General features: G+C 40.2%; 1 protein-coding gene across 1 annotated transcript in view; it reads left to right on the forward strand.

The window, feature by feature from the left end:
* Positions 1–21,151, forward strand: part of PGM2L1 (phosphoglucomutase 2 like 1) — a 40,328-nt gene extending 19,177 nt beyond the window's left edge. The window contains exons 3-14 of the mRNA XM_069883340.1: positions 3,157–3,263; positions 5,302–5,386; positions 6,365–6,448; positions 8,043–8,236; positions 9,180–9,369; positions 9,637–9,734; positions 10,568–10,748; positions 12,319–12,412; positions 13,843–13,972; positions 15,245–15,434; positions 15,997–16,130; positions 18,251–21,151. Of these exons, the coding sequence (XP_069739441.1) occupies positions 3,157–3,263; positions 5,302–5,386; positions 6,365–6,448; positions 8,043–8,236; positions 9,180–9,369; positions 9,637–9,734; positions 10,568–10,748; positions 12,319–12,412; positions 13,843–13,972; positions 15,245–15,434; positions 15,997–16,130; positions 18,251–18,353 (1,590 nt within the window). The 3' untranslated portion in view covers positions 18,354–21,151. The remainder of the gene's footprint in view (positions 1–3,156; positions 3,264–5,301; positions 5,387–6,364; positions 6,449–8,042; positions 8,237–9,179; positions 9,370–9,636; positions 9,735–10,567; positions 10,749–12,318; positions 12,413–13,842; positions 13,973–15,244; positions 15,435–15,996; positions 16,131–18,250) is intronic.
* The last annotated feature ends 5,046 nt before the right edge of the window (positions 21,152–26,197 follow it).

Genomic DNA, 26,197 nt, shown 5'->3' on the forward strand with positions numbered 1-26,197 from the left:
CATAAAGCCTAGATTTTCCTGTTGAAGTATTGCTTGTGTCATGTCAAACCAGTTGCTTTTATTAATGGGGAAGTAACCTGTTGGTGGCCTCCACAATGACAAAATCAGTCAGCTCTGGGTCACTGCTCTGAGATGCATGTTGCTGTATCAGCAAACCTAAAGATAATAGGTGAAAGATTTGAATCCTGGACTTCATAAAGCTGTGACTGTCTTTCTTGATTCATGGAACAAAAACCTTTCCACACCATTCTTGCTGCCTTCTTTCTTTCATTTTCCTTTTGAAATTGATCATAAGGGACTGGATGTGCAAGAGGATTATTTAAAACACAGCTGTAGAAGCCAACTAGGTCAGTCTTAATTTTACATGGGGAAATCCCTTGAGCTGTGCAGCAGTATAAATATTTGTCATGCTTCAGTGCACCTGAAGAGAATTTTGTTTTCTATCCATGGAGGTGGTTATACACTGGTATGCTGACATTTACTAGTCAGTTATTATCACCAAGTACGTAATGGCAAGATGGTTGACTTGGATATCTTCAATTTGGAGGCAATAGTTATCCCAGAAGAAATTAAATGGGGGTGCTATCAAAGCCCAAATCTTTTAAAAAGGAAATAGAAATTCTTTAATTTGAGGAACTTACTAAAGGCAGGACTTATCCCAAAGGGTGTTGGAGCTACTACCTGCCTTCTGAGAAAGAGTGACTTGTGGAAGAAAATACATATGAACTTGAGTAAAGGGTTCAGATAATCAGAGGCTGCATTCACTTCCTCTCAGTCATGTTTATTTTTGTTTCCTGCAGCTTTGAGGTATTTGGATAGTAAACTGGACTAATTTCAGCTTTCTTTGGCTAAGTTTAAGGTATTTTGTTGTTGTACTGCGGATTGTGCTGTTTTAATTAACCAGAACTCCATGGCTGAAAGTAAAGACACTGCTGTTTTTATTCTTATAAAATCTCTGATCTCTGTCAAACAGTGAAACTGATGTAAAAGGATGTCCTAGGAGAAGTCTTGTCTTGCCCTTCAGAAGAATGGTGTTAGATTGTGGTGGCACCCCATAGCTGCCAAAAAAGCATGGATAAGGTGTAGGGGAAAAAGTACAGAAGATGCAGTCTACTAAAAAGATAAGTATGGGCCCTTATTTTGCAGGAAAAATAAATTGGCTCTTCTGTGTTTGAGGATTGGAGGGGCTAGAAAGCTGGCGTTGAAGCCAAAAAACCTAACTGTCTATAATGGTTGTCATTTGCAAGTAAAGCGTCAGGAAGAAATTTGATGTGTGGGATCCTAGAGATGCCAGGGTTGCCAGAATGATCAAGGGATTCCTCTGCTGTTGAGTGAAAGCTCCTGAGCAGTAGGTATGAAATCATGTGTAACACTTGGGTTTGTAAAGAATTTTTATGGCTGTAATGTGTTGAATTTATGTGGATAGGAGTATTTTGTTGTTCTAGTTGAACTTGCGTTATTTCATGCTGCTTCTAACTAGTTTATTTTCTGCTCCCAACTAGTACCAATTTGTCTGAGATGGTCCTGTTTCTTCTGTAAGTCTTGTCCTTTTTTGTGCAGCTTCTTGATGTTTGAGGAGCTAACACACGTAACTCTGCAGTGTCCTCTGACCTCAAGATACAGCTAGCCTAAATGAGTGATCTGCTTAGAAATTTGCTGTTGATCTGTCTTGTATCTCTTTACCAACTGTGAATGGAAGTTCTTGGAGCTCTCAGGGAGGTGTAAGCATGTTTATGTAACAGCGCATTTTGGTTTGGTGTGGAGGTGACTTCAGCTGACGATCATGCAATGGCACAGCTTCCAGTTCCATCAATATTCAAAGAATTTGATTTATTGTAAAGTCTTCCTCTCTCTGTGAATCCCTCTGTAGAAAAACTACATCTGCAGCTGAAATGGTTCTCCAAAGATGTGCAAATATTCACTTGTTAGTGCTTTGAAGCACACTCTTTGGTGGAAAAAGGGAAGAATGTTTACAAATTGCAGCTCAACTGAACTTCATGGGTAGAAGTCAGACTTGCTTTCGATTGAGAGATTGTTTATTGGTGATACAGAGTCAGTTCCAGATAAGGACACTACAGAGAATTGTACTTTATGGGAGGATTCTAATTCTATTACAACCTCTCTGCCCCTTCTTTCAAGAGAAAGCTTGTACCCTGTAAAGGGCTGCCTTTTAAAGTTAAACTTGGCCAAGGTAGGTTCAGTGATGTTTGTGTTAGGGAGGGCTGCTTTCTGGTTGGAGTGAACTCTAGCCTCTGGACACTTCTGCCAGCAATAGTCCTTCTACCTTATTGTCTAAAACTGCTGATCCATTCCGTATTGTTTCTGTGATGGAATTCCAGAGAGATTCTATATGGGAAGTGAATGGGTGTGAAAGCCACGGGGATGGTGAAGCTGGAACACCATGTAATGCAGTATTTCAGAGCACCCATCTCCTCTTTTGAAAAGGTGTGACTAACAGAGGCTGTCTGTTTTTCTTCTGTGTATTTTTCAGCACATATTTCTTCTCACCCCGATGTGTTCTAAAAATGTACTTAATCTACTCCCCTTTCTTTTCACTGCATGGTGGTCTTCTCTGATATTCTGCCATTGGAAATGTTCTGCCTCGATGTATATAAAACAGTTTGTATTTGTGCTTTTCTATCTGCATAGTATATGAGTGGAGAACTTCAATCTGTTCACCTGCAGCAGGTCACTAGTAATAAACTTTTGTTTGAAAAAGTGGTGAGAACAGAGCATCCTCTAATGCAGATTTAGAACTAACTTGGGAAGCGGTGCTGAAAGGGTGTCTGACTTGCATGGTGAACACAAGGATAGTGACTAACTTGGGTATCCAAGAAGCTAGTTTGAATATGTAAAAGCACAGTATGTAAAACAAGTATGTGGTAGATGATTTTGCTGGCTTGAGCTTTGTTTATGCTGTTTGGACCCTTATTGTACCACTTTTATTTCCCACATCTGTTTGTCTGATTTATTTCTTTCAGTGAATACTTTGACAAAAAAATAAATATGCTGCTTTTGTGGGTATCATTGGAGATGTTTTTGCTGAGCTGTATTTTTTCTATTTACTTTATCCTTTGTGAAAAATATAATTTTTAATGCTTGCGTGCTGTATGAGAGCTAAATCTTTCCTACTTTTTCTTTTTTTTTTCTTTCTAGGGGATCTACAAGTATCTTGAGAGGTGTTTTTCAGACTTTAAGCAGAGAGGCTTTGTTGTTGGATATGACACACGAGGTCAGGTGACCAGCAACTGCAGCAGTAAGAAGTATGAGTATTGATTACATTTCAAGACTAGAAATTAAATTGTGGCTTTGAATGCATCCCATTCTATCAGAATATTTTTGTTATGAACTGTGTGCACTCTCTTCACTTAGTCTATTTCAGTAGTAATGAAGAGAGGCCTGGACTAAAGCCTTTATAGTACCAGTTGCCAGCAAATGTGTAATGTAAGGCTAGGCACTTCACCAAAGATTTTACAGTCTAAATGCTCAAGAACGTTAGACAGATATTAAGAAATTGATATGCCTGGAGAGAAATTTGAATGTGACGGTAAATTCAGAATACTAATGTCTCGTTTGAAATCACTAAATATTGGTGCTCTGTTAACAACATGTAATTTTTTGTATTACACATCTAATTTAATCTTGCTTGGGGAAGACTAATTCTACCTGCAGCCTACTGTAACCCAATATTTTGGTACCCTAATACTACTCTGTGATCTCAGTGCATTTCCACACTTGAAATTTCTTACCTGGAATGATTAAAATGTAAGTTTCCAAGGAGGACAAATTGTGCTCTTTGCAGGAGAAGAGGAGAGAGGATCAGTAATAGAATTCAGAAAGCAATTCTTTAGGAGTCTTAAACCCTTTTCATTTGGGGAGCAAAACATGTTGTAATGGTGTGCCTTACAAAAAAAGCTGACTCTGTAGCTAATTATTTTTAAGTTAAAGTAGTTAACTATGTTAACCTTGCCACATCTTCCTGTCTTATCTGTATATGTGTGGCGTATTATCTGCCAGGCTTTGGCTTAAGGGTTTTGAACTCACCTGTTGTGTTGTACTTGCAAGGCTTTTACCCCAGTTGTCTGGGTTGTGCACAGCTTAAGAATGTGGAAGTATAAGAAAAACATTCCTTTTCAGCCACAGAAAGCTTGGAGTGCAGACTTGATGTCAGTGCAATTGTGAAGCAAATCTGTTCTCTACTGTGTTTCTTTTGTCCCCTTGGGCTGACACACAGTTACAGTAATGCTAAAATCTAATTAAACTTTCCCAAGTGGTTATTTTCAATTGACTTGGTGTGCTTGTCCAGCACTGTGTGAGCAGGAGCGCCCCTTTCTTCGCATCAGTTCCAGTGCCAAGGGAGATGGCACACACCTTTGGGCTGTATCCCAGAACTGAGTTGGTGTAAACTGTTGTGGTACACAAGCAGAATTTCAGTAGCTTCAATTACAAGCTGAGCTCTCAAACTCTTCTAAGTGGTTTCAGGCTAGATTTGATGGGTGCCGCAGTAAAATGCTGAGTAACTGAAACTTAGACCGCACTATATTCATCATGGGAGATAAGGGAGCAAGTATTAAAGCTTGTCTGTAAGAACAATTGAGCAAAGCTAATTTAGACTATTTAATCTCTCATCTGTTTTGACTCTGAGACTTACTGCTGAGCTGTGTGTACCTGACTTGAAAAGAAGAGTTTCTTATCAAACAGTTACCTGAAGGAGAATGAGTATCCCTGCTGCTCGGAAGGAGAAGTTTATTATAAAGGCAAGGTTTAAAAACACAGGTGCTGTTACTATTTCCAAACTTTCTGAAGTAGGAGTGTGATGGTTTGCAGAAGTATATTCTAGGAATAATTCTGTTTCATGGATATTGTCTGAAGCTGCTGAACAAGGCTGGCAAATAAGTTTTTTCTGTATGGGATACTGAATTCTTTTCCAAGCCTGCTGTTGCAGAAATCTGACATTTAAAACTTTCTGGGAGATTAGTTCTGTCCTTGAATGAAGGACAGGTGTCACACCAGTAGGTTCTGTATCTTTGTTTTTGTTATCACTGATTTATTTACATAATTAACTGAAGTGCTTTATGCCTTTTAAGCCATAAATAAAAGCACTGTCTTGAATTCTGTAACCTTGAAATGGTATTACATTTACTGTGGAAACTGTAGGATCCTATTTTTAGTGTAAAGACAGGAAAAAAGGCTCAGGGTTAAAGTGAAGTGAAGGTGCAGTACATTAAAGTACAGTAATGCCATGTGGCTTTTGGATTGTCGTGGGAGTTGGGTTGACTGTTTTCTTTTTTATGTTTATAGGCTTGCAAAGCTCACTGCAGCAGTCCTGCTTGCTAAAGATGTACCTGTGTACTTCTTTTCCACGTATGTCCCTACACCGTTTGTGGTGAGTCATCTTCTCTGTTATATTGTTGAACCATGCAGTTAAAGGAGAATTGGAAAATCTACTAAAAATATGAACTAGCAATTTTCTTCTTAAATTCTGTTATTTTAACAGAAAAATGGGGGCTACTTGGTACACTTTGCTCTTCAAGGAGGCTGTAACAAGAATGTCTCTGAATTTTTCTGTGTGCGGGTAGTTAATAGAATCACATTTCACCCTAGATTGCTCTGCAAGGGCAATCAATACTGCAGTCCAGGCATTGCTGTATTAGTTACAGGTGAAGCATTCTGCTCTTCTTCTGTGCTTAAATATCTTGGTACCATTAAGTATCAAAGCTGATATTTATGGATGTGTGAATATATACATGTATATAGAAGACTATGTTTTTGTATAGAAGGCTTACGCTGCATGGAGTGGGAGAAAGGAAGGGTTGTCTCTACTTTTAATATCTCAAAAAATAGAGCTTTATATTCTACTCACAGAAGCTTTTTTCTTGCAGGGTTTTAAATCCTTGTTTTCTAGTCTGCAAGCTTTGCTAGTGTGCTTTGTATGCGGTGGATCTTGTTTTGAGGGGAGTACTGAAAGAACTGGATGCTTTTAACTGGAAATACCCAAAACTTCTATTTCAACAAGCCTTTTGGTGAATTGCTGCATTCTGTTTCAAGCTTTTTTCTCTTTCTCCAATGCTAGTGTAATCTGAGTGTAGCCTTTCTTTAGTTGGCCAGTTAACAATTATGTTTAGGTAGTTGGGAAATAGGATGGTGTTCCTATGCAACAGCGCGGAGCGAGGTTTCTCTCTGTTACCTGCTACAGAAAACAGAATGATGAGCATTCATGTATACAGTTTTCAAACAAAATGGTGGACTGTTAAGAGCCGCTTCTCCTATAGTGTCCTATTGTATAATTGTCCTAATGACATGATGGTTTTGTGCAAGCTGCAGAACTCTCATGCGAATGGACATTTCTGGGTTTTCTTTTTAGCCCTATGCTGTTCAGCAGCTCAAAGCTGTGGCTGGTGTGATGATCACAGCATCCCACAATCGGAAAGAGGACAATGGATACAAGGTATGGCGTGAAAATGTTCATAGCATGTTATAGCTGGCTGCTTTCCTGTACTACCTGGGTGCTTTTGGCATTTGGCATCGTCTGGAGCGCACGTATATATATTAGAAGGAAAAATGATTTCAAGTAATTGATCATTCTGTAACCTGAATTTATACACTTTCCACACTGCTTTTGTATATCTTGAACACAGATCTGTTCTGGCGTTCCATAGGGTCTAATAAACAGCTGAAGAAATGCTTGAGAAATGAATTATGTAACTTCTTACACTTAAAAATGAACTTAAAACTAAGCTAGAATTTAAGTAAATTAGTCAATACAGCAGATAGCTGTGCTGAAGATGGTGGTAGCTTAATAGTTGATGAATAAAACTTTATAGTAATGTATTGCTGCTTGTAAGGCTGTGGTTTTGGGCATTGGGAAAGAGGTGGGTGGCTTCATTTCAAAAGCTTGGAACAGGATAGCCATCTAGAATAGGAAATGCCACTTACGCAGTATTGTAACACAGTATTTCCTTTCATAATGTTCTAAGAATCTAAAATATACTCTAAAATTCACAATAATCTGAACTAAAACTAAACTTAGCGTTCTAGAGGCTTAGTAACTGGAGAGTGAGTAATGGCAGTGATAGAAAAAACAGTCTTACTCCACACAGGGAACTCTTGCAGGTGCTTGTACTGCACTTGTCCTCTGTGGAACAAGTTGCAAAATACTTCACCAGCCTTTACTTCTGCTTAACTACACCAGTGAATAAGAAAATAAGCCACATCCATTTTTTTGTGTGCTTCATTTATCAGAAAGCTCTTATGTTTTTTGTCTTCTGATACAAAGCATTTTACTTTTGCCAGGATATTGTTTTTTCTGGTTTTTCACAGTAATTGTCTTGTCTTTGACTGTTTCCCTTGTAATTTGGCAGCTTCTGAAGCTTTTGGACAATTCTAGCCAAACTTGACACACCTGTAATTTTCAAGATACCTATAGGTTTTGTGATAAACAGCAGACAGGAAAAGAAATAGATCAGTTTGAGTAGAAAGTCTGCACTGTGAACTAAACCATGCTATTGGAAACCAACTGTGGGAAAACTGGCATCTAAATAATTCTTTAACAAAGACTTTTTGTAGTTCAGGGTTTGATAGTGTTTCCAGTTGAAATATTATAGTAGTTCAGTGAAGGAAAAACATGTACCTTGGCACGCTGCTTATCTGTTTTGCTTTAATTTAAAAAAACAAGTCACGCTGCTTTGGCAAAAAAAAAAAAAGCCAAACTATGTAGAAGGTTGTGTTTTTCTTTTGTAAGAGTTTGCACAACACTCTTGAATGTAGGTGTCCAGTTTTTCTCACATTTTGGTAGTTTCAGTCATAATAGTTGAATACCAGCTTTTCTGAATATAGGTCATGTTGCTGAGTAGCTGTCTTCACAGAACTAAAATTCTAAACTGTATGATTCCAAATGATTTTTGAGAATCAAGTCAGTCTGATGCTTGCCCTTTGTGTGACTTCAAGAAGCAAAAAGTATGCTGAATGCTATAGAAAAGAACTTATGAAGCTGCTGATCTCTGTAAATAAACTGTATCTTGTTTTCCTTAAACTTATACGAGGTTTATTGGGAAAATGGAGCACAGATCACCTCTCCTCATGATAAGGAAATCATAAAATGTATAGAAGAGTGTGTGGAACCATGGAATGGCTCTTGGAATGAGAATCTAGTAGACACAAGTCCCCTTAGACGGGATCCTCTGAAGCAAATTTGTGACTGTTACATGGAGGATTTGAAAAAGATCTGCTATCATAGGTATTGTATAAACCAATATGTATTTAAATTATGTTTTTAAGTAAGCTCTGAGTAACGTGTGCAAAATTGACTTTTGACAGGTAGACTTCAGTAACACAGCATGGGGAGCTGCCATACATAAACGCTTTCGTTTGGGGTATAGGGCCTGAAATCTCTTCCAAAATTTTAATAGTTTTGAGCCTACCTGTACTGATTTTTGTCACAAACGAGTGACTTGACTTCCATCTACATGGTTCAGAGTAGCTGGGTGCTCCACTCTGCTGCAGACGTCACTATCTGCTTGAGGCCATTGTTCTGTGCCCTTCATGGTAGGAACAGCTTTCAGTCATCTCCCCATTCTGTCTCGCCTCACCCTTTCTCTAATCCCTCATTAAATTCAATAGTTGCTATTGCTAGGACTAAATGATAATTCTTGGCAATAAAGCAGCCTGCCTTTGGACACCAGGCTACAGTAAAGCACCCCGATTTGAACCATTTAATGCAAATTAACATGCTCAAAGAGTTCTCAGTAAAATGCAGAAATTTAGACTAAAGGTGAGGTGTGCATGCATGGGGTAGAGGTGAGAGGATTAAGTTCAAGTTAGGTGGGGTAGAAGGCCAGAATAAAAGGAGGAGGATGAATAATGTAGGTCGAGTAGAGCCAAAGTAAGATCTTCACGGTGGTGGAAGAGCTTGGGTTTGATGCAGAAATTAAGTTCATTACTAAGAGAATGACAGCTGATTCAGCAGAAGGTAAATATCTAATTTTCCAGGAGAAGCAGCTTTAAAGGAGTGATTTCTAGTGAAAGACCAAATGAACACTTTTCACTCATTCCTTCTTTGAAATTAATGCAGAAATCGGCAGTACAAAGCATAGCTGTGTTTTCATTTGCTTTCTCACATGAAAGCAGTCTTGTTAAATAACTAAAATATCACTGAAATTCTTGGGTTTTTTCCTAATTAGGGAGCTGAATGTGCGAACAAATTTGAAGTTTGTTCATACCTCATTTCATGGAGTTGGACATGACTACGTGCAGTTGGCTTTCAAAGCATTTGGCTTTCAGCCCCCGATTCCAGTACCTGAACAGAGAGATCCAGATCCAGACTTCTCTACTGTCAAATGCCCAAATCCTGAGGAAGGAGAATCTGTGCTGGTATTTTTTTTTCTACTTCATTGTAGTTATGTATTTATATGGATTTTTCTCTGCTTGGATACAATGCTGAGGTGAAAAACAGGAAGGAAAAGGAATACCTGGCTGGGGAAGAGAACAGGGAGTACTTGGCTTTTAGCAGTTTTAACGCAGTGGACAATCCATATGGGATTTTCTTTAACTGCATGTTATATATAATGTAAAGTAAGACTGTGGGTTTATTTGATTTTTGTGTTCATTTTTTTTCCCTGCTCCCTTTCCTCCTACCAGGAGTTGTCACTGAGGCTTGCAGAGAAAGAAAATGCTAAAGTAGTAGTGGCCACTGATCCAGATGCAGATAGACTAGCAGTGGCAGAACAGCAGGAGAAGTAAGTGATGGGACTTTTTACTTTATCTCATTCTGCAGAAGAGGTAGTGGAAATTGCAGGATGTCCCCACGTGGTAGACAGGCACACACCTTCAGCCCACTCCTTCCTGTTATGACTCAGCAAGAAAAATACCCAAATAGCTAGCTTCATCTTTTGCTGTAGCTCAAACTGAGAGAATGTATCTTCAATAAAATCAGTTAATAACTCAGAAAAGATTAAATACTTACCACTGTTACAGTAAATGGCCGAACGAAACTTAACTGCGAAGTTGAGTGGCTACTAAAAGTAAAACTTTGTGATTACTGTTTTTTTCACTTCTGTTAGGCAAACAAATTCTGCCCTGAGACAGCGAGCTGTTGTGGGATTTTGAGATTTTTTTTTTTTTGGTCTGTGTGTTTCCTGCCCCCCCCCCCCCCCCCCCCCCGCTTCATACTGAATAGAAATTATTTTTCTTCCATTAACAGGCAAAATTTCTGATCATTGTGTAAGTAACTGTCTATAATGTGTGGTTGCACAGGCGTTGCCTGGCTGCAGTGTATAGACTGTATAGGCTGTTATACTTATGTTTGATAAATTAAAAAGGTCTAGACTGTTTTAGAGCTGACAGCAAGGATACTTAATTGGCATCTTTGCTTGCTAACAGCCTGCACCAGGTTTGTAAATCATTGAGATGTGATAAACGTGGAGTCCTGTTAGTACAGTGGCTTTGTATAGCGCAGCTTGTCAGTGGTGTGCTCAGATTCTTATTCTTCCAGTGACTACAGAGAACATCTCCCCCTGAGGAGCTGCTCCTAGGAACCTGAAAAAGTTCTTATTTTCTGTCCTGTCTTCAGTGGCTGCTGGAAGGTGTTCACTGGCAATGAGCTAGCAGCTTTGTTTGGGTGGTGGATGTTTTCTTGCTGGAAGGAAAACTGCTCTGAAGATGCTGATGTGAAGAACATTTACATGTTAGCAACCACAGTCTCCTCAAAAATTTTGAGGGCAATTGCACTTAAAGAGGGATTTCACTTTGAAGTAAGTGTGACTTTTATGATGTCATCTTGGCAGAGTAAAATCTGATTGCAACATTCTCCATTTAGTGTTCCCCTTGCTTATGACTTTACGAAATGAAAAATGGACAGGTAACTTCCAGTCTCTTTCTGGGAGTTTTTGATGTGTTCCAACTTGCAGAAAATGCTGTTTTACCTACACAAGCCTGATTTCAGGATCTCCAGTGTTTCTCACTGCGTGTTATAGTGAATGTAGGCTGAGAGTTCAACTTTGGCAAATCTACAGAAATTAAAACATAGTTTACGTGTAATAGAAGTGCCATTGTCTTGGTTATTTCCCTGGACATAAATTCTTCTGTGTGAGAGAATGAAAGTATGTGCAGCTTGGAGCATTTACTAAAAAAATCAAGTGCTTTTTGATGGTTTTGTAGCAAATGGAGGTTGCACAGTCTTCCTTCAGTTGCCCAGATCTCTGGTAGGGTTTAAATTCGATTTTAGTTCAGAATTGTGACAGAGGAACTTGTATGTTCAAATCATTAATGTAGCTTCATTAAGAACTTGCTAAAAAAGAAAACAGGGGGTGCCCCTGCAGACTCACAGTTAATTTGAATGCAGGTACTAAAATTTGCCAGTTGGATGCAACATAAGAGATGCATGTCACCTAAAGCTTAACACAAACAAAAAGATCCAGATCTTGTTCGATACATGTTTTAATTAAATCCATGAATGATAGGAAAATATATTGTGCCAAACTATGAGAAATTAAAAGCTAAAATTAAAAGCACTCTGAAAACCGTTTTGAGTGACAGTCTGAATATGCTTAATTGAGTTAAATATCACGGCCTTGCAGTGAATTTCATTATATCACTGAATACCGTTCATATTTTTTTTCTGGAAAGGAGCACATTTGGCTGGTAAATAGCTAGGAATTCTCCTCTGTAAAATCTTCCTGTCTTTGTACCTTCCTTCTCTCCAGGAAGGAAAGCTTCTCAGCTTTTCTCTGCTTTTGCATGATTTACAGAACACAGGCAGTGCTTTTCCCTCATGTCACCCAAAATTGTTGTTTATATTTCTATAACTTTTCCTTTTGATTAACTTTATACTTGTCTCATCTGAAAAGCACCATGGATGATCTTATCTGATCTGATCTAACTGCAGTTTCTAGCGCATTCACTCCTTGATATTCCTGTCCTACTTGAGTATTTGCTAGTAAAATGCTATCCAGTGACTCTTAGCCTTAGGCTCATACTCTATACTGAAGATACAGCTTGGCTGATGTTTGTCTTTACGGTCTCTATTCTGTCAGTCAATTAATTAGATTTAAATTCAGGGAAATTATTTCAAGGAAATAAGAAAAATGTGCTTAAGCTTTAGTGTTTTGATGGTGTAGCAGTCTTTCCCATTGACCCTAAAATTCGGAATGGATAATAATTTTTTTAGTCTAAGGCTCCCATTATCTTCTGAACTTTGAAGTCTCGTACAGAAGAGTCTCATTCAAGGGAGCATCTTGGAGGTCAAGGGAATAGTGGCTACGCTTCCTTCTTTGACTTGAAACTTAATAGAAAATGTATTTTTAATGCAGTTTTCTGTTTCAGGAAACACTCCCTGGTTTTAAATGGATTGGAAGTAGAGTAAAAGATCTCCTAGATAATGGAAAAGAAGTTCTCTTTGCATTTGAAGAGTCTATTGGTGTGTATATTATCTATACCTTTAAAATGTTGAACTGTGGGGAAGGAATGAGCCTAAAAAGGAGTGGTCTTAGTTATGAAAAGAAATTCAGAAGTACTTTTTGTTCTTTGTTGTTGTAGTAACCAATAGTGGTGTTTTGCACGCATCAAATCAACTTGCCAACTACCATAATTAATGATACATGAGTCTTGGATTCTGATATTATGCTTGTGCGGTTTCCTGATGCAAACAGTTTCAGTCTGCTACAGATTGAAACTCCCGAGATACCAGATTCAAACAACTGTTGCTTTGAGGCCTTTTAGCTGAGATTAAGCGTAGGGTCTGTTCTTAAGCAATTCAAGATTTTACAGACTCTTTTAATAGGGACTCACTATCAATGGCTATGTGGATGTGGAGAGTGGCTTGCTTAGGTCATGTTATCCATCACACCCATACTGCAGCTCCTCCAGGAGCCATACACCATGCCCTCTGGAAAAAATAGGAATATTTCATGTGTCAGAACAATATGTGAGGAATTCAGCCATGTGCAGGAGTAGCACTGAATACCTTATGGAAGCGTGTGAATATTCTTGCTGACCTTACTTTGAATGATGTGTATTTATTTTGGTAACTTTGCTGACACTGCTCACCTCTAGAGAACTGGTGAGTCTTTTGGATATTGAAATTCTCCACGTCCTAGAATACAGGGCAGCTTTCTGGGACAGCATATTCACATACTATTATGACACTTGAAAATGAAGCACACACTGAAGAGGATATGTATCCACGCCACTTTCACTCATCAAATTCAAGAAGCTTTTAACCATAAGGAATTACAATTGTGCTCTTGCATCCCTTCAGCAGGAAGGCAGCCTGGCAGCCCTGTAAAGCCCTAGTTATGGATTACCAAGCCTGTACCTGCATTTCTTCACCATGAGAGTGGTGAGGCACTGGCACAGGTTGCCAAGGAAAGTTGCGGATGCCCCATCCCTGGAGGTGTTCAAGGACAGTTTGGATGGGGCCTTGGGCAGCCTGATCTAGTGGGATGACCCTGCCCATGACAGGAGGAGTGGAACTAGATGGTCTTTAAGGTCCCTTCTAACCCGAACTATTTGATGATTCTGTGATTCTATGAAGATTCTATGGTATCACTGTGCTTGCACAAAACAAGCAAATCATTATGTTCAGTGCTATACTATGAGAGATCCCCTCAGAGAGCAAGCGTTATCAGTCTGGAATTAATTGATTATAATGTAGCCTTATAACCCATAAGTTAAGTAGATTTTTTTAGGAAAGGGGAATGCATATCCAGTAATAAAACACCTGACATATATTAGCCAATTTTCTTCTACAGGAAAAAGGTTAAGACTTCAGTCAAGTAAATCCGTGTAATAACATCAGCTTAATATTTCACAATCTTTTTGTTTGTTTGTTTTTTGTTTTGTTTTTAGGCTTCATGTGTGGCACATCAGTATTGGATAAAGATGGTGTAAGTGCAGCTGTGGTCATAGCTGAAATGGCAACCTACCTGGATGGCAAGAACCTAACACTGGCACAGAAACTTATCGAGATATACGAAACGTAAGCTGTATTTTTCACAAGTGTGTTCTGCTTAACTATTGTGGAGCTGAGAATAATCTAGTAAATATTTTTAATGCCTTTGTCAGATATTTCCTCATTGTGAATTGTTTTTTCTGATTCTGTGATGGACTTCAGTGTTACAGATACTAGTTGAGTACTATAGCTCCCAAAGGACCGAAGAAGCCTTTTCTGTCATTTTTCTGCAATAAATTGTGCAAGAATAGAATTTTGCATATGGATCGTCAGGGCAGCCTTTTCTTTTGTATTTGATTCATGCTATGTTACTATTTTTATCTTCTGATGGGTGTTTTCTGTGTACCTCTTGTCACTTAAACGCAATCTGGGGATTGTTGGAAGAACACGTGCTGCTCTTGCAGAGATTTGTGATAGAAGAGAGAGTAAAGGAATGGCCTGTGTTCAATAGCTGTGGACACAATTCACAGGAATAAAATGAGAAGCGTTCTTATGTCAGAATTAAAAATCCTGTGATAAGGCCAGCTCATCAGCTGAAGTTCCTGTGCTTTAAAAGAATTGGCTGCATGGTTACAGAAAATCATAAATGCTATTCCTTTTTATGCTGGCCCAACAGACAGACTGTGGCACTTGAACTTGGAACAGGAAAGCAGAAACAATGGTCAGCATTTGTCTTTCTGTGGCGCTTGGGTGTTTCCTCTGTCATATGTAAGCTGTAGCAGAAAGAAACCTGTAGAGCTGGTCTAAAAAAGCTGTTGGAGAAGATAACGGAAAGATTAATTTTTCCAGTAGTTTAATTTTTTTAAACTGTGCAGACCTGTAGATTGAGGAGTGAGTGGAATATAGTGAAGAACAACTTAAATTTCGGTGTGCAAATGTATTTGCTTTTCCTAGTGGAGACAGTAGTTTTAACTTGGATGAAATCATTCAACACCTTCCTCGGAGGGTGTTGAAATAATCTGTTATTGTGGCTGCTCACATGGCTACAGCAGACAGTTTTTGATGGTGTGGGAATGATACCACATGAATTTCCTGAGGGCTACCAAGGCTGCACTTAGCCAAATGGTTGGCTTTTATTTCTTTGCAACTGAAGCCTTTGCAGTTTAAAAGTAGCTTAGGATGATCTGAGTAATGCAGTGAAATCTGCTTCAGAGTCCAAACATTTGTCTGCTCATATGTTTCCACGGCTGTGAGAACTGCTTTCTTTCTGTTGTTGCTTTTTCAAACAAGCTTTCTTTAGATACCAAATGTGCAGAAAACTTCTGAATCTTGTAACTGAAAATGTTAATCTGCTTGTAGGTATGGATATCACATATCAAAGACTTCTTATTTCTTGTGCTACGATCCTCCTACTATCAAAAGGATATTTGAGAAGCTTCGGAACTTTGATGGTCCACAGTCGTACCCAAGCTTTTGTGGTATTTACAGTATATTGCATGTACGAGATATTACCACTGGCTATGATAGCAGCCAGCTGAATAAGAAATCGGTGAGTTACAAAATATTTTTGCAGAAGGGGTTCTATTTTTGAAGAGACTGAAAGTTAAATACATCAAGAGCTGTGCAGGAAGATGTACTATGTCAACTAAGATGGCAGCATAATTATCATCATCTCTTATTACTGCTTAACAACACTTTCTGGGAAGAAAACTGCTTAAATGTGTAATGACTTGACTGTTTTGACTATTTTGGTATAGCAATCAATGAACTTCATTAGTTGAAGTGAGCTTGATGCTCCTGCAACTCTTAAATTGTCTAGTAGGCTTCCAGATGGTGGAATTTGAATAGGAGCAAGAGGCAATCCTGTTATCCTGAAATACGGAGTCTGATTTAGGGGATAGACCTGCCTGTTAAGCTGAAATTGCTTGTTCTAGTCTGCGTTGACTGGTGCATGTGTATTGCAAGGGATTTTAGCGTTTTTATTTGGCTTTATGTACTGAATGTTGTATGAACTCCCCCCCTCCCCCCCCCAAAAAAACCCAACCAAACCCAAATGCCATAACTTTTTGTTAGCTGAGGTGTTCTGTAATTAAATATTGTTATTTATGTAGGTGCTGCCAGTGAGTAAAAGCAGCCAGATGATCACTTTTACATTGCAAAATGGTTGTGTTGCCACCCTTCGGACAAGTGGAACAGAGCCAAAAATCAAGTACTACGCAGAGATGTGCGCGCTGCCTGAACAGAGGTCAGTAGATGATCTGCATGCACACACTGCCAGGTGCCTTTGGGCCGAGAGGTCAGTATGCAGGTATCGAGTCGTTACCTGGTGGGGATCTCCTCTGCTGCCTTCTTGGAGACCTGAGCCTCAGCTGACTGTTCCAGTCTTTTAAACTGGCCAGTGATGCACATTCTTGCTTGTTAGGGATCCTTTCTGTAAATAACTGAATTTTCAGCATCTACTACAGTAGAAGTGATGAAGTTGTGCTACTGCTGGCAAGTGTGCTTAAACCCAGCTGGATTCCTGTTGTGCTTGGGAGTTTGCTGTGTTGTTCTGAGCTACTAGGTGGTAACTATAGAGGTCTCTCCCCTTTTGACAGCCACCTAGATTGAGCCTGTTCCAGTTTAAAAGAGGGGAAAAACATCTAGGGTATGTTTACGCCATTCAAATCAGGAGTGCAAATGAGGAGGAGCCTAGGTTCTCAGTCTAGTTTATGGAGAGAAGCAAGCTCTTAAACTGGATTCCTAACCTGTACTACGTGAGTACACCTCCTTCAAGACTCATGGCCCAACATTCCTGTGGAGCAGAGAATGGAAAATAACATAAAGGGGCCTCTGATTCAGTGCTTATTTCTACTTATTGGCCTGAATTCAGAGTGAGCTGTTTTATCACTGAATGTTTTGGTCAGGTTTAGCCAGTTAGTGGGTAGTGAGTGGTAGATTGTCTTTGCTTGTGAAATGTGCACATGGTGGGATATGCAGATCCATGCCTAGACAGCTTTCCATAGGTTGCTGAAGTGTAACGTGGTTTAAAAACATGGTTAAAAGATGGTTTACTGCTATATGAAGTGTATTAACGCAGTTATGCCCCATCTTTTGAAGAATGTTTTTAAATTGTTCTGAATTGACCATGGAATAACAGCAGGTCAGAGAAGCAGTAGGAGTTCTACATCCTGATTTTCTGAATGGCAGCTCTTGCCAAAAGCTTGTATTTGCTCAGAGAGCTTTCTGATTGTCTGCCATATGAATGTGCTTTGTTACGTGGGTATGGAAATTCTCACCTCATTGGAACATGCTTCTCTAAACCTGGGAGTGGGCAAGGTACCACATGGTGTAAATGCTGAAGAAAAGGTGAGATATAGTACCTGAGGATGCTTTGAGGCTTCATTTGGGCTTCTGCTGTTGTTCATTCTGAATACATTCAGATACTTTGATCTTGAATTTTAGTAATAATGGCAGTTATTACCTGGAACATTGAATTGAAAGTCTTTCAAATGTCCCTTGTTCAAGGCATGAAGTGGTCTGTAGGAACCTCTCAAAAAGCAGTCTGTTTTTTGGGAAAGCTTTGCAAATACTTGAGTTGCTGTTTATTGATTGTTCTTAACTGAGCATCAGGGAAGTCAATGCTATTGCAGTGTTTTTTTAGCACTTTCTTTAAAAGGAAGTGGTGACCTGAAGGACAGTAATATGTATATTACCACTTCCACAAATGAACAAAGCAAATGTAAATAGGCCTGGTTTGCCTGTTCTGTTAAAAAAAGACTTGAGTTCCTCTCCCTTCAATGAGACTTAAGTGTTTTTAAAGGAGTGTTGCAATGCATTAGCGTTTGTGCACATGGATGTTATCTTTTGATGTGAATGTCTGGATGTTTAGATAGTGAAAAGATCAGTATATTAGGGTGTTCTCTTGTGAGCTGTGACACTTCGCCTGATTACTAAATCCCCCTAAATTACACTTTAGTCAAAACACAATTGGATGCCCTCGATGAGCATCTGGACGCTATAGAGAAGGATATAGGATATCTACCTCTTCTCTTAGTAGCTTTTCTTACTTTGTAATCCATTTAGAGGCTGTCTGACCAGTTTTGCATTGTTTTTGCTGTCGTTAGTTCTTGTGTCCTTTCTACTAGAGCCCTCTAGCGGCGATTATTTTTTCTTCAATTTAATTAAATGAATGTAAATTAATATTGCAGTAGTCTCTACTGAAAAATGGCTTGTTAAAGCAAGCAGGTTGGAGTGTCTACATGTTGGTGCTGGTACGAACCGTAACTGACCTAGTCCATCACTGTCAGATATTGCTTTTTTTCTTTTTTTTGATAGATGTCTGGTGTTTATCAAATCTCTGATGTGTTATTGTTTTCTTTCTAGTGACAGAAAGGTCCTGGAAGAAGAACTTCAGAAGCTTATTGAAGCTTTGATTGAGAATTTCCTTGAACCTGATAAGAATGGACTGATTTGGCGCTCTGCTTAGATCTCCTGTAACTGGTGTTCAAAGAAGTGACCGCCTGCACTGCGTCATGTGAAACAAAGGAACCAAGTTTAATATGTGTGTGTGTGTATGTGTGTTACACAGCTATATTTTTATTCTATAAAGAAGCAGCATTATTCTGTCAGGCTTTTCACTAAAGTCTGGGCTAGAAAACTGGGATACGGAGAAGCGAGAGGAAAGGATGGAACTTATAATTTTTTATCCATTTGACCAAAACACTAATTAATCTGTACCAATGCACATATACTGCCCTAATAGGTTTAAGACAGCTGATCTTAGCCAGTAGATCTTGTCTTAACCTAATTTCAGGTACCCAAAATCATGTAGTTGTGGTGTTTGAAGGAAGTGATCAGTCCAAACTGACAAAAAAGCCTGCTTCTTCATAGCTGTTGTGTGTGAATGTAGGTATCCTTGTTGCAGTTATTAATTACAAAAAATGTTAAAGTAGAGTTCAGTGGTTAGCAGTTCTTGTTTAGGCAAGGTGTTCAGTATGACATTTTTCAGCTACTTAAGTATCCTGTTGTTAAAGGTGCTCTTGGTGCATTGTACCTTTCCTGTGTGTATCTTAAAATATTTACTTGGCAGTGAAACTATAGTGGCAACACATGCAGTTCCATTTGCAGTCTAGGTTTTGAATTACATAGTGCCTTTCCAAGGCTCCCAAAGGAGTAGAAACTTGTTCATTCCTTGGTTAAATTGCCTACTCTAGATACTGTAGGCTTTGTAACCTTTTTTTTGTCCCACATCCCTGAAGGGTCTGAAGGCTTTTTTTAATAAAGGTTTCACAAACTTATTAACTTTGAATGAAAATTCCCATTAGTGACTTCTTTTGTTTTGGTTTGAGTTCATGCTGTCCACATTGAAAAAAGATGAAGATAAGATACTGACACAGTTGTTTGATTCTTTTTTTTGGTTACTAAATCATGATTACTTTTTTTTGTCATGCTTTGTAAGCCAATTTCTGCTAGAATAGCAGTTTGCAAATACTATTATTCTTTATCTTTTAGGGTAATTTAACAACTTCCCATTATCTGTTTCCTACTTTTGCTTGAGTAGAAAGTGATATTGCTAATCACTTCTTCCAGAAAAGTAGACAGATAAGGAAATTCTCATGTAGGTATCTAATATCTCAGAATATAAGCCCTGGTTTTGGCACAGAAAGGCAGTGGAAGATACTTTAACTGAAAAACTATGCTCAAAGAAAAACTATGTATTGATTAACTGAAAGTAATACTTGTTAGTGTGCTACTAAATTTCTAATGTAAGCCTTCAGAGTGAAGTCAGTGATGTTCTGGACATCTCCCCGCTATCACTTTAAAATAATTAAATAAAAAGAATAGGAAAAACTGAACACTTAACCACTGTGTTGAAGGTTACGTGATAAGAACCTAAGGTGCACTCAAGTTAAAGGCGTTGTTTTGCCACTATTGTTAAATCTATAAATTTGTCCTCCATATTATTATACTTTTATAGCTTGATGCCATAGGATTATGTGGAGTGGGTTTTTTTGTGTTACATCTAGGTGGCTTTAAAGAGCGCCAAGGTTTCTGTGTCTATGCGGGTATTTGGTATTTCATGCTGACAGCGGCTTTGCACTATGACTGTGGATAAGTATTTTGCTGTATGTGAATGTACATGTACTGCGGAAGGTCTGTGTTGTGCAAATTCTTATTTGCCAGCAATATTTATTTATTTTTTATTTTAAGAGAAAATATTTCAAAGTTGTTCTGCAATGAATTGAAATGTATGCCAAAAATCCTTTTTTTTTTCCCTGTACATTTGACTGATGTTGTGGGGAAAATGGGCAAAAGCATTCTCAGAGTATGTTCGTTATTGTACAGCACTGGGTAGGTCTCGGAAGGTCTCATTTTTGAGACTGCTGTGTTGTCTTCACTTTTCACAAAAAGGTGCAGATCTGGATCCTGACTGCACTGAATTTGAAGGGGGTCTTGCTATTTGTTCCACTGGCAGGAGATTGAAGCCTTAGGTGTTTTGGATTTTGTTTTTAAATAGCCTACTAGTAGCTCAAAAGAGAACAAGTGACTTGGAACTTAATTTTGAACAAAGGTAAACGCTGTAAAAAGCGTAGTGTGCGTGCTGAGGCCAGTTATGTGTATATTGTAGCAGTTAGCATTAGGAGTTATGTCTTCTGAATTACGTTTGTGCTTGTACAAAGAGCAGGAATCTGCAATTTCTCCAGAGATCTGCTTTGTATCAGTAGGCAACTGTTGTAAATGTAGTATGGAAGAAAGCTGTGATTATGTTTTCTGATTGGCATCCTTAGAAGTTGGTAACTGTTCATAGTCTAAATAAATAAAAACAAATATGGGAAGTTAAGTACTTGGAATTCTTCTTGACAGTAGATTTGAGCAGTAAGTTCTAGGTGTACTCTCTACCTCAGGAGAGGGTATTTTGAGGACACAAAAGGGTCCTTGTGGGCCAGCTATAGCCCAGTGGTTCCTTTGGTGTTTCACAAGCTTGTTGTGCGTTTCTGGAGAACGCACACTCCGTGTTACAGTCTGATTATAAGCACTCTGTCGAGTGACATGGAAGAAGGATTATTTCAAATGATGTGTTTGAACAAATTAGAGGAGATTGCTCATGCAGCAACCCTTGGTCCAGGTTGAGCGGGACAACATGTAAACATTGTGGTCTGCACTATGACTGGGGAGAATGGCCCTGCCTGGAGTCTCTGGCAGAAAGCACCAGGGGGAAACTTGAGGCTGACCCAGGGGCTTTAGAGTCAGGGATACAGAGGATCTGAGGCTTGCTATACTCTGTCTGAAAAAGAGATATTGGCAGCCTGTGAAGGGGTTTGAACTGCTTTGGAAGGGGTTGGTACAGAAGCACGGCTCCTGTTAGCACCTTCACTACCAGTGCTGGGCTGGATGTTCAGAGGGAAGGTTCCTTCTTCACGTTTTGCAGCTGATGCTACATGGCGTAATTAGGTCACACTGATCACACAGTGGGCTTGAACAGGAAACCCCAGTTGATCGGGAATCTTAGAAGTGATCATGGACTGGACAGAAGGGGAAGACTTTGGAATGGCAGTAGAGAAGGAGGTGATGTGTGCTGAAGAGGGTGCTGTGGCTACCCAGACCCTGACGAGAGGCATTGCAGCCAAATCCAAGAAACAACCGGTACTGGCATTGGTCACCCATACACGAGAAGAAATGAACACTAAAAGTTCATTTAGTACAGGTGGATAAAGCAGGGCTGTCAAAAGAAGAGGCAGAACTCTACCTTGCTCTTGTCAGGCTGCACCTGGAGTATCGTGTTCAGTTTTGGTTCCTGCCAAAAAAAGGGTCACTAATATGATCAGAGGACTAGGAAACCTACCATATGAAGTGAGGCTGAGAGAACTGGGCTTGTTCAGTCTTGAGAGAAGACTTAGGGGAGACCTTATTACCGTGTACATAAAGGGTGTCTGATGAGGACTCCCTTTTTGCAATGAGTCACGTGGAGAAGACAAGGGGTAATGGATATAAGTTGTTCCTGGGGAGATCATGATTGGATTCCAGAAGAAAATTTTTCCCCATGAAAACACTTAAGCGTTGGAATAATCTTCTGGGGGAAGCGGTAAGTTCTTCTACACTGGACACTTCAGGCTCAGCTTGATAGGGTACTGGGCCATCTCATTGAAACTATATATCACCTAAAAAGGTTGGACCAGATGATCCTAGGGGTTCCTTCCAAGCTGGCATTCTAGGATTCTATGACTCATTTGGAGATGGTCACCACTCCCTATCCTTGCATTTGTAGCAAGGGGGAGTAATGGCAGATGGGAGTTATTCCAGGAAAATCGCTGCTCTGTTCTCCAGTCCCATTACACATGGTGGAGTCTTGCTTCCCTGGAGGTGGCTGAACACCTGCCTGCCAATGGGAGCTAGCGAATCCAAATCCTTCTGAAAAACAGTTTTGCCACAAAACAGAGTAAGGTCAAGAGACCTGCATGTGAGATCCAGGTTTTAGGAATAAGATCGCAAGATGAGCATTGCCAGATCCCACGACGGATGTGAGCATCAAAATACCAGCTCTGTCTGTCTCCACCAGCTAACAAAAAGGACTTTTGTAGTTTAGCCCTTAGTCAGTAGCTGAACAGTATGTAGCTGCTGCTCCTAGGCAGCTGCCTGCACCCCTGGTGTCTTCTCCACCAGCTTCAGCTGCACCGCCCTCGCCAGTCAAGCAGACAGATCCTTGATCTTGGCCTGCATGGGGACGATGCAGCTCACCCATCCTCTTCCTGCTGTCCATCTGGGTGGTAAAATCAGCTTTGAGGTGCTTCAAATGTGACAGTGACTCAGGCAAGGCTGCTTCTCCTTCACCACTGCTGCTGCCTGGGTATACTTACATGTTTCCTGGGTTCGGCTGGGATAGAGTTAGTTTTCTTCCCAGTAGCTGCTGTGTTTTGGATTTAGTGTAACAATTATGTTGATAATGTTTATTGTTGTTGCCAGGTAATGTTTATGCTTGGCTGGGATATAATTAATTTTCTTCCTAGCAGCTGTTTTTTAGGTGTCATATGAGAAGGGTATTGATAATACATTCATGGTTTTAGTTGTGAAGAAACCAAGGACACTTTCAGTTCTGCATGTTTTGCTAATGTACAGGTGCAGAGTGAGCTGACCAGACTGGCCAATGGAATATTCCAGACCATAACACCCTATTCAGTATAAAAATGGGAATTGGACTGGGGGGACACAGAGGCGATCCAGGTTGTCTTTGGTCCTCCATGTTCTGTGCTCACTGCAATCTCTGCCGGCATTCCAAAACCAGCACATAGTGCTTTTGGAATGACAGCAACAAGCACAATGTGTTGAATGTATCTTAAGGATATAGTAACTATTGCTGTTTTTAAACTGCTGCTACCGTTTTCTTACTGTATTTGAACTGTTTAATATATTTATACTGTTCCATTTGTGGAACTCTTCCTTTATCCCTTCCCTCGGATCTTGCTTCCTTTACTTGTGTTACTGTGAAGGGCTGCAATTCCCTTATTTTACTGCCCTGTAACTTTGTTATATGTCCTGTTTAGAGCTGTTGGACTTATGTACAACCCACTTCCAGTTGTCAGCTGTCCTTTACTGCTTTACAGATAGGAACAAAGGCTTCTCAAACTCGAGTAGGAAGGAAGCAGATAATAGATCGAAGTATGCTGTGGATGTTGTTTACTAGGTGCTTCCAGTTAAAATACACCTTTTCAAAGGTTGCCTACAGCAAGTCATTGATTACAACTACAGTCGTGCAGCCAATGATTTGATTTCAGCATTTGATAAAGTTGAGGGCTTGTTCTTCTTTTCCCCTTTTGATGTGACAGGCTTAATATCTATCTTGCTCAGATACATGGTAAAGTTGTGTTTCCGTGGGCCTAAGACAGGACCTTTATAAGTACAGGAGACTTTGAAGACAAAGTTGAATGTCTATGATACAGAGCTCGTAGAATTTATCCTAATTGTGATGTAGTGTCTAGTGTGTGGCTTAAATAGCTTCAAGTGCTATTTGTGTCTTTCCTCCTGCACCTCTAAAGGGTGCTTCCTGCACCCGCACGAGTGAATCGAACTTTTGCATGGACAAGAAGGAGAGAGTGTGTTTAACACTTATGAGTTTGACTGGAAGCTTCAAGCACAGCTCTAGCTGTTTTTTCTTTGTCACTGGTGCGGTGTCCCATTCAGATGGTGAGCCGGTTCTACTTCATGTGCCCTTCCCAAAGTCAGCAGGACGCAGCTCAAAGGACTCAGTTTTCCCGTGCACTGCAGGAGAACTGGGATCTTGCTTAAGTCTCCTAATGTCCATAATTTTAAGTATCTATCTCTTCTTAGGACAGGAAATACTTACGTGTCATCCACAGACTAAATTATGAATTAAAATTCGGTGGTGTTTGTTCCAGGTGCTGAGGTGACAATGTCCAGCACGCGCTGCCTGGGGCTCCTTTACCTGCCTCAGGCAGTTCTTGATTGATCTCAAGCTGTTGCTGTATCTCTAGTTAGAGGATACTTGCATGTTGGAATTGATGATTTAGTGGTACTCAGGTAGCACTTTGTGACTTCCGAAGTCTTAGGGATTTCAATTCCTGTTTTTTTTAAACGAGTGTGTTTGTGTGAAACTGTTGGAGTACGGTGGGAGAAAACTCCAGGGGGGATGATGGTTTCTGTCATTTGGAGCAGGGTGGGACCGGTGGTCTGCTTTAGAAAACATTTGAATGTTCTCTTTAATTTTAAAACTATTATTGCCATCACTTCATTTTGTCTTCCCTCCCCTCTTTTTGCCTTCTTCTCTCCCCAAGTGAAGGAGAGGGACTTTTTGCACGCTGACGCCTGGATGATCAGAGTCCATCCTGATACCAAATTCCTGGTGCGCGGCACGTTTTCCATCCTCCATCACCCTTTACGTGCTCAAGAATAGCTTTGTACAAGGTGGTGGAAGTATCTGAAGTTGCATTGTTCTCCTTGTCTAGAATCCTGGGGAATTCTGGATCTGTACTCTTGTTTACCTGGTGTCTGTTCTTCTGTGAAACTAGGGCATATTACAACTACAGAGTGAGAATTTGCACTTTTCTGAAGTATTTCTGTGTGTATTGCTATGTGGATTTAGCTGAATGAAGTGTTATAAGTAATAAAATATTCTCTTTGTAGTTGCAATCCTTTGTGTTTCTTTATTCTTCTTTAGCCAAACACTCCAAACTCCAAAACCAGAGCTGACAGTGTTCCCGACTTACTGTAGGAGGAATATTGACTATGTGCTGCTTAGACACCTAAAGCCCCACAAACTACAGCATTTCCAGAAGCTGTTCAGAGCCTCATCCTTCTGATGGTGCTAAATGAGATCTCTCCTGTCTAAGTGTGATGCCATTTCCAAGGATCTCAGCACTGAAGGTGTCCCTGGGCAGAGCACCAAGGACTGACAAGCAAGTTGTAACCTTAAGTCACCACTGATGCTGCTACAGCACCAGTGGGAAGAAAATTGGATGTTTAGGGCCACAGGACAGGCAGGCACATGCCAGAATGAGGAGAGGCTGGTGTTTTGAGGATGAAGTTCCTTCAGAAAGGGCAACAGCCTAGAAGGGAGCAGGTGAGGTGAGCGAGGGGTTCTGTTAGTGAGCCTGTGGCACAGAAAGGGGAATCGAGGAGTGGAGTGGCTGCTGTTGCAGGGCACTGCAGGGGAGAAAGTAGGTCCAACCCAAGGGGAACACTTGTCCAAAATGAAGGTTTCAGCTCCACAGAGTCCCACAAGGGAAGCTGGTGAGGGACAGTAACAGTCTCTTGCTGTCATAGAATCACCAAGTTGGAAAAGATTTCTAGGATCATCGAGTCCACTAAACCATTTTTCTGAGCACCTTGTCTACCTGTCTCTTAAACACCTCCAGGGAAGGTGACTAAACCCCCTCCCTGGGCAGCCTCTGCCCGATGACCCTTTCCGTGAAATTTTTTTTTCCTGATATCCAGCCTGAACTTGCCCTGGCGGAGCTTGAGGCCATTCCCTCTTGTCCTGTCCCCTGTCACTTGGGAGAAGAGGCAGTTGTAAAGAGCAATAAGAGCAGTTCAGGTAGTTGTAAAGAGCAATGAGGTCTCCCCTCAGCCTCCTCTTCTCCAGGCTAAACAATCCCAGCTCTCTCAGCTTCTCCTCATAAGGCCTGTTCTCTAGCCCCTTCACCAGCTTCGTTGCTCTTCTCTGGACTCGTTCCAGAGCCTCAACATCCTTCTTGTAGCAAGGGGCCCAGAACTGAACACAGTATTTGAGGTGCACTCTCACCAGTGCCGAGTACAGAGAGAGAAAAACCTCCCTGGACCTGCTGGTCATGCTGTTTCTGATACAAGCCAAGATGCCAT

This window comes from Phaenicophaeus curvirostris, chromosome 1, assembly GCF_032191515.1.
Source record: "Phaenicophaeus curvirostris isolate KB17595 chromosome 1, BPBGC_Pcur_1.0, whole genome shotgun sequence".
In the NCBI taxonomy this organism is placed as follows: domain Eukaryota; kingdom Metazoa; phylum Chordata; class Aves; order Cuculiformes; family Cuculidae; genus Phaenicophaeus; species Phaenicophaeus curvirostris.